The following is an 11,785-nucleotide window of genomic DNA, read 5'->3' as shown; positions in this document are numbered from 1 at the left end:
AATTATCTAATTTCTATATATCTTATGAAATGTTAATCCATTATGGTATGTCCTTAAGATAAGTAAGTATGGGTCAGTGGCTCTCCAGGTGTTGATAAACTACAAGTCCCAGCATACCCCGTCTGTTATCGTCTGGCATGGTTGGAGCTTGTAGTTTTACAACACCTGGAGAGACAGGTTGGCCAGGCATGCTCTACAGCTATCTGCCTACACTGCTGCGTGTGAGTGAATACAAACTTCCATATTTGCCCAACATTGTAGATTATGAGTTTTAGAAAACCAAACTATATGTGCTTTGCTATGATAAAACATAATCATGGGAGCGTACACGCTTGCAGTATCTGACCAAATGGTTGTTTATCATATGATCTGCACGATAATTGCATCAGTGTGTACCCAGGTTTACTGTTGCATGCAGACACCTTACAATAGCTTGTGAGTAATAGATTATCCACTTAATATACAGCAGGATTTTGGATATCTTGACTCTGCAGTTGCCTCATTCTCACAAATTGTGTAACATTTTGCTGTTGTGCTAAGGTAATTGGTTTGGGTTTTAAATTGTGGGTTATATATTATAGAGTAACTATGGGGGGAATTCAATTTGGCCACAGTCAACAGTGTTAATTATATTACTGTTAATATGGTAATTTTAACCCTGACTTCTGCTCGTGGCTCCCTGAGTAAAACCCAGTGTTAAAGATTACTGTTAACAGTAATAATGTGCAGGCCGCATTACTTTTGGCAATAATGCAGCCAATTGAAAGCCACTGAGTCAAATAATAATGAAGCTGTTTGTGTACAATAGCTTTTATTTGTTTTGTGTGGGTATCTGTGTGATAGTCACGTTACCCTCCATTGCAATAGTTTATTTAGTACAGGTGGCAATTCACTAATTTAGAAGGGCAGTTGGCACTGCTCATCAATTGTGTTTAATCGGCTGAGAGCTACAAACTGTGTGGTGCCGGTAAAAGGCTATATGTTTAATAGCCTCTGATTACACAGATGAATATGCCAAGTAACAGCATTATCTAAGCTGATCCTCACGGGCTAAGCCCCATTCTAATTTTATACTAGAATAGTATAGCTCTGAGGTATCTAAATATAATGATATAAATACTTTATCTCACTCATAAAATACTCATCTGTTAAATACAGCAGGTAACAGTTGTAGATTATCTGGGCTAAGCTGCATTCTACTGCTGCACTAAAGTATTGTAACTCCGTAAGGCATCTATATATGATAGATACCTTGTTTCTCACTGAATAGTTCTATACTTATATAATTTGTACGGTGGCTTGTTGCTGGTTTAATACAACGTAAACTTCTGAGCGAAGAGCTAAACCAACTGTCCTTTATCACTGCAATACCCATACAGGGTGACTCCTATTGTGCTAAGGTCTATCCCAATATACATTTATCTGAATCTATGATCTGCTGTGCAATAAGCTGCTAATCTATGAATCGGGAACTATTGTACAGTATCTGTGCAACAATAACTATTGCCAATGATTCATATTGACTGTTATTGTGAGATTCAAAATATATATAAATAAAACATTCTCAGGGTACAGGTTTTAATTGATCACACTATACACATTTTAATATAGGTGCTGATATGAGTTATGTATGCTTCATAAAATTGTTTTTAAAACTACATTAGAGCATTTATTGTAAGCTATGTCAAAGAATTTTGTTTAGTTTCTGTGTATAACGAAACACTTGCCCTCTCGTTATTATTAAAGTGTTAAACCTCCCATTATATATTCAAAATAAAGTGAAGTATTATCTAAATTACATGTCTAGGATTTGGGAGAATCTAAATGGATATCTGTAGAAAAGGTCTCCTGCAGTAGTACTTTTTGCCAGCTGATATTAGTTATGGTACATGTGATCTTCTTAAACAGCAATATTTTTCAGGAAGTACAAAAGAACTGTGTACTTTGCTTTTTCTGTATACACAGAGCTGTAAATTACTTGCATGTGAGGTAGGAGTGATCTTTCCCAACATGTACTGGAGGAAGTCCTGAGATTGTTTGATTCATGACACTGTAGGAGTTATTTTGTACAGTACTATTTGTCCCAAAATAAAAAATATATATTGCAGGTGCATAAATGATAGGAATTTAATGTCCAGAGCTGCTTCATGATTCTGTACTAAATCCTGTTGAATTTAAGGATTGCCATCTCCACAAATCCTCACCTGTGAATAGAAACGTGTGCACAGTTAACATTAAAGCTATGTACTAGATTGTGCTAAGGCTTAAACTGCTGTATAGAAGACCCCTCCAGAAATATTGCTGCACACATGTGTCCTTCAAATTCTTTACAAAGTACCCTGTTAGAAAATAGATATTTTAGAGATATGTATAATACTCTTTCTTCAGGCTTTTGGAGCTTTCTGCATAATAGATCCCAGATCTGTTTGTTTTATTTATTTTTATTATTGCATTGGGGATGGAATTATTGATTTTCCTATAAAATCCCATGTTGATATAGGCTTAGCATTCAGCAAAATCAAGACAGTGGAAAAAGGACAGTATATAAATACATGGGGATGAAATATTGTATGCGCTGCCCCAATTATACCCTGATCTCTAGATCTAGCAGGTTTTATGTAAGGTCCTAATCATAATAGTACATTGTTTCTTTTCCACATCCTCTTATGTTGCAGGAGTGACTAGTACTTTTTATAGGATTTCAGGCAATCTTAGTGTCACTGAGAGTGGTTAAACTAGGTCAGCAAATGACTCTGCTGCCATAGAAAATCAGTTATTGTTAGTGGTAGCAAGACGCATGGCATCATTAACATCCTATGACTGGCAGTGTTTTACTGTCTGCCCTGCTGAACGTGAGTGCTGTGCTCAAAAGGAGATCTAGTGCAGGGAAGTTGCTAGGACATGCTGTGCCATTACCAGGCTTCCTTTAGAAATATAATTGGGGGAGGGGGTCTGTAGAAGTGCAGAGGAGGACATTTACAGCTTAGATTGTAAAAAAATCACCAATACTAACAATTACCCTTCTAATTTGCAAGCTCTCCAGTTAATGGAATTCAGCAACCTTGTATGTGATAAACTAATGCCATGAAATGGCAATCGGTACAGATATTTCCACTTACACATTCTGTCAAGGCCATATTCTGCCTTCCATCCAAGTTCTGCTGCAGCCACAGTGGGGTCTGCATAGCATGTTGCTATGTCCCCTTCTCTCCGTGGTGCTATTTTATATGGAACCTTAAAAAAAAAAAAAAAAGTTATTTTCTATGTATTTCACATATTAGGTTTTTTAAAGAGCGGAGATGGCATCTTGACATACTCTTATTTGGGCGCCCTACAAATAAACAATAATAATAATGCCCTCTACAGTTTTGCATTTTTTTGGTTAAAGTGTTACATGTAATATTGTCCTGATCTCCGCCCACAGTGTACTTATCATTTTTTTTATACAACATATATGGAAACCAACCTTTTTCCCAGAAGCTTTTTCCATTGCTGCCACCATCTGGAGTACAGAATATCCTACTCCAGTTCCCAGGTTATATACCTGCATGTGAAGACAGTGTGTGTCAGAACATATAAGAACAAGACTTGCAGCACACAATATATATAGAATGCTAATGGAAAGGTTGATGGCAGCTAACAAGATGTTAATGTTTAAAAGAGAAGGGAAATGATATGCAAAGTGGCAGTTTCCATACTTACTTTACACCCACTGCTGGTCTGCAGCTTCTTGAGAGCAGCAATGTGACCTTTAGCAAGATCCACAATGTGGATATAATCTCGCACACCTGTAAAACAAATGCAGGTCACAAAAATACACGAATAGTGGTAGATGTATAGTATAGCTCATGTCCTATGGAAGTCTCAACACAGCATTCCTGTGTTCATGCTCAAACACAAAAACACCCTTTAGACATGAAACTTATATTCTGATGCATTGTTTAGACAAGCACTGTTGAAAATATCTGCAGGTGGAGAAATATTACACATGGCTTAGACCAGTGTTGGCTAACCTGTAACACTCCAGGTGTTGTGAAACTACAAGTCCCAGCATGCTTTGCCAACATATAGCAGCTTATTGCTGTAAGGGTATGCCGGGACTTGTAGTTTCACAACTGGAGTGTCACAGGTTAGCCAACACTGGCTTAGAGAATTAGATGCACTGGAGGGACTTAAACTGATGGATCCGTCATCTACACACCGTGGAGGCTGCCATTGGGTGATACCATCAACAATTTTTTCAACATCCTGTTTAAGTTACATTTTGCTCTGTCCAAGGCTAGCTGAAGATAATGCAGTTCAGGTGGTACAATACATTTATAACAGCTTCTTGCAATATTATGTATTGCGCTTCATAGGTAAAAGCAGATAAGCCACAGCTCTAAATACCAATTAGTCAATGCAATCTATAAAGGCTTTTACACAACATTCAAATTCTGCTTCCAGTGCTTGAAGCATGCGTGGTGTATACTGCCACAGTCAGTTAGGCACAGACACAATAGCATTTACCATAGAGACTACTGATCTCTGTAGTATAAGCATCCTACACACACACACACTATCAGGATGCATTAAAAAAAAAAATTAAATAGAAAATGAATGTATTTCTGGTACCCTGTACTGAGGATGCATTTACCGAAGACCTCAATTATCTCTGTGATAATAAGCAATCTAACTGCACGCACCATAAGCATTAAAAGTAAACATTTTGTTTCTCTCAAATAGAAATTGTTGTTCCTATACAGCCACACCATGGTTGTAGAGACTTACCAGTCCCATCAGGTGTATTATAATCATTTCCAAATACATTCAAGTATTCTCGCCTTCCAACAGCTACCTGAAATGAGAACATAAGAGTTGCATTATATGAATATGCTTAGAGGAGAATAGAGAATGGGGGTTCTTAACCTCTTTCAGCTAGGACCCAAATCAGGTTTGTATTAGCATCATAAGCCATGGTTCAGATTTTCCTTTCTTATTCCAATTGTTTACAAAAATAGAACTTAAAATGTAGAGGACTGTACAAAGTAATATTCCACATTAATTAATATATCATGTGGTAGCATCCAACAGGTGCTATGATCATAGTGGCACACCAGGAATGGTATGGTAATTCATGTTTTGGGTCCTGGCCCATAGATTAGAACACCAGATATACAGAAAACACAATTAACATACCTGAGACACATATGGCATCAGGTTGTTTGGGATTCCCTGTGGATCTTCTCCAATTCGACCAGACACATGAGCGCCAATAGGATTAAAGTATCTCAAAAGAATGGCGTTCCACTCCTAGAAAAAAAAAATACATATATACACACACTTGACCCTTTTATCCCTACCCTCTCCTCACCCAAACGGGTTTGCTACCCTTCTACACAGCTGTCTATGTGTAGGGGCAGTAATATTGATTTTTTTTTGCACTCACCCCTTCAGCTTTGCACAGATCCTGAATCATCTCTTCAATGAAATACTTTGTTTTTCCATATGGGTTTGTGCATCCCCCAACTGGGTGCTTCTCATCTATAGGCAGGTAATTGGGGTCTCCATATACTGTGGCAGAGCTGCTGAAAACCATCTTATTCACCCCATGAGAATTCATTACCTGAAGTTAGGACACAGAAATGTAACATGTTCACTCTTATCTGCAGTGGACTAGTGGATTAATAACACCAAATGGAAGTATACCTTGATGGTCATAGAACCAGTGTCAGTTTTTCATAGGTTGTATAAAGTGTAAGACATTAATATATTATATTAGTATTATTAATTTTTATTTATAGGGCGCCACAAAGTATCCGTAGCGCCGTACAAGGACAAACAATGACACAGTACAAGGTGAAACAGTACAAGTAACAGTAAGCACTATAACTCTGGGGGCTCAGGCACAGCATGAAAGAGAGGGAGGGCGAGGAAAAGTGAGTATAGGCAGGTAACTATGGCCCAAGAGGGTGGGCACGGATGACAGGTTGAGAGTCACTGAGGGGAGCGGAGAGAAGACAGAGGGCAGAGGGACCGAGAGGAGGTGAGCTGAGTAGCTGGAGAGCGCAGTTAAAAGTGATGAAAACAGAAGGTAGGAGAGCCCTGCTCAAAGGAGCGAACAATCTAAAGGAAGGGGAAGACAGACAGACACATGGATAAGACGGAGAGACGGGAGAAACGGAGTCGAGGAAGGGGGAGAAGGGATGAGAAAGAGGTAGCCGACCGGTGGGAGTTTAGGCATGAGACTGGAAGGCTTTAAGGAAAAGGTGGGTTTTTAGTGTTCGTTTGAAAGAGGACAGATTAGGGGAAGTTCTGATGGAGTGGGGGAGCTTGTTCCAATGGAGGGGAGCGGCGCAGGAGAAGTCTTGGATACGTACGTATTAATAGAACATCAATACATTAAATATACCCAAAAATTAAAGACTAAAAACAGTATCTCCTCTACTATAAAATCAAATCCTTTTTGTCTTGACAAAACAGAGCTTTGCTTGTTTGCTTGGGTAGCTTACAAAAAAAAAAACAGTTATTCCAAGCAAAGCTGATTTAGTGCATAAACATGAAGGCCACCCAAGATGTAAAATCAAAGCAACATCTCTGGCTGTGAAGCGGTTAATATGCATAAATAGAATATTATTGTTTTTTCGGGGGGAGGGGGGGGGGGTGTTAAGAGATCTGCAAGGTGTCAACATGACTACTGGCCAAGTTATGAATAATAAACAGTAAGGGTTCCAGTACGGAGATCCCTACTTCCTGGCGTATGTTCACACATACTAACACGAGTGCGAACCCTCGTCACTCACTGCTTCTCAGTGTCTAGTCACTGGCCTCTTAAATACAAAGGGTAATACAGCAGGCACATCTGAAAGCTGTTCTGAGAAGAGCTTAAGAGTCAGGGAGATATCAAAGGACACAGGGGGATATATTTTGTGAGACTTTAGCACATTACTTTTGTAATTAAAAGTGATATATATATTGAATAAGGGCATTGGGGGAAAAAATGAGAAATCTCAATTTAGGTACCGAGATGCAAGAGCTACACCTAAGTTGCTTACAAATGCTTCTCTTCCATCACATCAAACATCCTACTCTGCTTCCACAGATCAGCCAGTCTGGTTACTTCAGTGCACTCACCTCCAGGAGCTGAATAGTGCCGGTAAGGTTCACTTTGTAATACAGGAGTGGTTTCTGCACAGACTCTCCAACCGCTTTCAAGCCCGCAAAGTGCATAACAGCAGAGAACTTGTGCTAGATACAGGGTGAAAGGTATATTATAGTGAGTGTGGACATCTATTGCTCTTCAAGATCTTAGGCCTCAGTGAAAAAGCCAGGGACCATAAATAACAAAGTTTACAAAAATTAGAGATGATTTAGCTGTGACTAAAGTACTTTAAAGATTATAGCATTTACATCCAAAAAATCTATACTCTATAAACACATTCTTGCAAAATAACTTGGATTTAGTGGTTTACCTTATCAAACAAATTGTTCAGTGCCGCTCGGTCCAGCAGATCCACCTCTTCAAACTCGATCTTCTTACCTACAAATTCCTGCACTCTGAGCAGACTTTCTGGTAGACCGTTGGCCCCTTGAGACAGTAAGTGATGCTGTGATTACTGGAAAGTCTAAGTGGAAATGTACAGATCTATCCAAATCTAAAATGTTTAGCGATTAGGCCGAATGTCTGGATCTAAACTACAGTGATCTCTGTATCTTTTCTCTCAGTCTCATTCTCTGTATAGCTGTGTTCTTGCCATCAGTATTCACACACTGCACCTCATTCATATAAATGAACCTGAAGAATTATGTTGCCATTCTATTGTAACATTAACTGTAGGACACTACCATCATCCAACATTAAGGAAACTATCAACTTAAAAGTACAAGCCATACAAAATACATTTATTTTGCATTATATTTTGTCCCTTTAACATTTTTAAAAGAAAATATCCGATACCCAGCAATGTGTTACAGATAATGCTAATACAACTGAAATTGTTGGATAATTTATGCACAGCGGGCTTACCTCTTATGGCATTGTGAAAATTATCAAGGACTACAGGTTGATATCCAGCTTCAAGCATTTCCAGCACACAATGGCTACCTATATAGCCAGCACCTCCGGTCACTAGCACCTTCTCAGCCATTGTCCAACAGATCTGGAGACAGGGAGGGAAAATTTTAAATGAGAACCCAGCTGCACATAGTCACTGCATCAAGATGGTTACACTATAACTTTAATTAGAAACATGAATCTATCCCTCAGCTTGAGGATACTGAGCCAGGAACTGCACAAAGGAAGCAGTGTTCCTGGGGTTGGTTGGCAGGAGGGAAAATAAATACAAACTTTTGGGACATTATAGCAGCACGTAGACACTAAAGACACCAAAAAAAAAAAAAAGGAGTTACTTTCTCCAAGTCAACCAAACCCCAGTATTCTCAGTACCTTGCCTGTTTATTTTTTTTATTTTTTTAGAAAAGATGAACTATATTTTACAAGCAGTAGTTTAGTGGATAAGGGACAGGCTTTTCATTCAATGTCTCACAAACCGGAGCTCCAAGACAGAAGCAGTAGAAACAGCACTGCCAAAAGTAACTTATAGATTCTGTATCAGATGTCTGCATCTATTTTGGGCACTTCTATGTGACTATAAGCGCTACAGAATATGTTGGCGCTATATAAATAAATGATGATGATGATGATGATGACTATGCACACTGACAGTATACAATAATACTTTTACTAACACAATGCTGCACTTTTCATGTTCCATTCATCCAAATGAACCACATAAAAATGTCGTTGTTAAGTGTTTTTGTTCTGTTAACTTGGAACACACAAAACACTTTGAAGTGAATGTGCAATAAAGCAAAGTATGCAGTGATTTATAGAAGTAACTGTTCTATGTCATTAAGAACTCACTAATGAAAAACTCTTCTAGAATAGCTACTTAATGGTTCAACAGATTACTAAAATAGATACACACATGCAATAAATACAGGCTGAAAAGCTGCACTACTGGGAAACGTGCCTGTTGTGGCAATGAAACAGAGATCCTTATTAGCAATGTATTTTTATGCAATACATGTACAACTACAGTAATCCGGGTGTGGTTACATAGGTGCATTAATTTACGTCATAAACTCACACATGTGCTATAGTAGCTCTCTTCAGCCTTTCACAATCTGCAGTCAATTGTATTTTACCCTTTAATCTTAAAAGGACTATACAACTGTATCTTATCTCTAAGGAAAGCAACATGTAACAGAGTGGTCCTAGTGTTGCTATACGATGGTTAACTATACCAGACTTAATCTCTTTTCAGTGGGAGAATAGTCTACTTCCGGTTGTATTATACATATACCAATCACAATATCTTAGCTAAGCTTGGTTAATTGATCTTAACAATTGGAAAACTCCAATGAAAACATGGATACTAAGCATAGTTTACTTTACCTCAACCAAAATACAATGTTCTCAAGAATTGAGCTTTCCATTTAGAAGTCACTCTCTTAATAGACTGAAAGGGACCCTGATACCATTAGACACAACATAGAAATTACAAATATGGGAAATCATACTGTAATCTGCACCCATTTGTATCATTTATACGGGATAACTGGGGGTTCCAAACACACAGTTGTCCATGGTGGGTGTTTAACCTTTCCTGACATCCCTGATGGTTCCACACTTCTAGGGGAATATCCCATATTCCAATTCCCCATAGTAAACTATCCCACCTCAATGGCTTTCCATAGATATCTGGTTCATCAGTGACCGATTGGCTCTATGGTATAGACTAATAACCCGGGCTCACCTGTGTGTTGTGTTCCTAGAATAGTGAGCCAGGCAAAGGCTGTTCTTACCTTTATGCTGCGTTCCTGGATTAGAGTGTCAGCTCCCGTGGTCAGCTGTGCTATACACTTCTCGCTTCACTTCCCGAGTTTATGTAGAGAGGGAAGGCGCGGATTGGCTGGTTACACGGTGGTGGGAGGGGATATGAATGAATTATGAATGAGAATAGAAGAAACAGGCAGAGCGAGTGCTGTGTACCAGGCGCTCCACCCTCTATCCCGCCTCCCATTCATTCAGCCGGACTACGTGGAGGTTACACGTTCCCCTGTAGCGTCATCGGCCGGCGTCTGCATCCTGATCTGTATAGACAGTGACAGCAAACGGAGCCTCCCGACAGCGCTGCAGTACTAGCAACTAGTAAGCAGGAAGAGAACTAAACTACACCCTCAATCTGTAGTGATATGTTCAGGGCAACAGACCCAGGGCTGTTAATAGCTATTTGTAGTCACATTTGATTGGCATACGAAAGGGATTACATATTGTCTGCAGAAAATACATAGGTGGCAACCTTTCTGCCATACATTTTGGTTGGGAGTTACACAGGCCAATTGGGGACAGGAGCCACGTGAAGTAGGAGTCTGGCGCTTGGCCAGATAATCTGAATCTCTTAACATGTTACTTGTGTTAAATATGATTTTTTTGTTAAGGCCTCATAAGGCCTTTGTTCAGTAATTTACTGTAATTTGCATAAAGATATTATTTGCTAAAAGAGATTATTAATTTTTCTGCTGATTTGCAGTCTTACAAGATGTGAGCCCATGGCCTTGAGGTTAAGCTGACATAGAGAACACCTGAAGAATGTATCAAGATATGAGAACAATAAGTAGCTTCATGTTCAGCTCGTAGTGTGGGAGCTGTGCCCTTGTGGAAAATAGATGAAACTCCAGCTCCCCTTGAGATAAGAATAATAGGCTCATCTGCCCTTAGAACACCCGAAGAATACGTGAGAAAGTTAATCAGTAGCGCTTCTCATAGACTATTGTATGCTTATGACAGAGGATTTATTTATTCAGTAGGCTATAAAAACTTGTATCTTTGTATCAATAAATCAGAGAATATTCCTTGTATACAGAACTTGGTCTGTGTCAATTCTCTCCAGCTGATTGAAGTGCTTCCAGATATACTTGACACCACAGGCAAACTTGGATCAGAATTTGAGATCTTACACTTGTTAGGAAGATTACTGTAAATATATTATTATTGTTTATTTATATAGCGCTAATATATACGCAGAGCTGTACAGAGAATATGTAGTAATTCACATTAGTCCTTGTCTCATTGGAACTTGCATTCTTAATTTCCTAAACAGACAGACTAGGGTCCATTTTGTCAGAAACGAATTAATGTTTTTATAGTGTGAGAGAGAACATGCAAACTTCACACAAATAGGACCCTGGTCAGAATTAAACTTGGAACTTCAGCACTGTGAGGGAGCAATGCTAATCACAGCCACAGTATGCTGAGTAGTAGCTATCTGAAGTTATCTTGTGACTGCATTTACAAACTTATCTAATAATTATCTAATCAGTTTTAATTGGATTAGTATAGGCATTGAGGTCACTAGGTGGCCAACATGAACATCAAAGTGATGTTAATCATCATCAAAGTGACCAACATGCATTGGGGACTGAGCTTGTGATTGGTATTGAATGATTCAGTTGTGCATTATTTAGCAACCTTTCTCAAAGGTACAAATCTACACTCAAAAGCAGTGACCAATAACGGCTGTTACTGTCTTAAGCTGGGTACACACTACACTGTTTTCGTCCAATAATCGGCTCAAACAGCTGACATAGGACCGCTCGTTCAAAAGTCGGGTCAGTGTGTACAGTGACACGATGGTTGAAAATCTGCCCAAATGGACGATTCTCGCCTCATTTGGTTGGTCGTACCGTTTAATATTTTCGTTCCAATCTCGTTTCCGCTGTGCAGTGTGTATAAACTTCTGAC

General features: G+C 39.0%; 1 protein-coding gene across 1 annotated transcript; it reads right to left on the bottom strand.

The window, feature by feature from the left end:
• Window positions 1-1,141: 1,141 nt before the first annotated feature.
• Window positions 1,142-9,955, bottom strand: GALE (UDP-galactose-4-epimerase). The gene is made up of 11 exons (XM_075195259.1): window positions 9,847-9,955; window positions 8,006-8,138; window positions 7,452-7,567; window positions 7,114-7,227; window positions 5,429-5,605; window positions 5,179-5,292; window positions 4,771-4,837; window positions 3,703-3,788; window positions 3,467-3,544; window positions 3,120-3,234; window positions 1,142-2,204 (listed from the first exon to the last, which is right to left on the bottom strand). The coding sequence occupies exons 2-11, from the start codon at window positions 8,124-8,126 to the stop codon at window positions 2,146-2,148; spliced, it is 1,047 nt and encodes a 348-aa protein (XP_075051360.1). The 5' UTR covers window positions 8,127-8,138; window positions 9,847-9,955; the 3' UTR covers window positions 1,142-2,145.
• Between the last annotated feature and the right edge of the window lie 1,830 nt (window positions 9,956-11,785).

This window comes from Mixophyes fleayi, chromosome 2, assembly GCF_038048845.1.
Source record: "Mixophyes fleayi isolate aMixFle1 chromosome 2, aMixFle1.hap1, whole genome shotgun sequence".
NCBI classification, from domain to species: Eukaryota; Metazoa; Chordata; class Amphibia; order Anura; family Limnodynastidae; genus Mixophyes; species Mixophyes fleayi.
The sequence above is the reverse complement of the archived record's forward strand: the minus strand, read 5'-3'. Positions and strand labels throughout refer to the sequence as shown.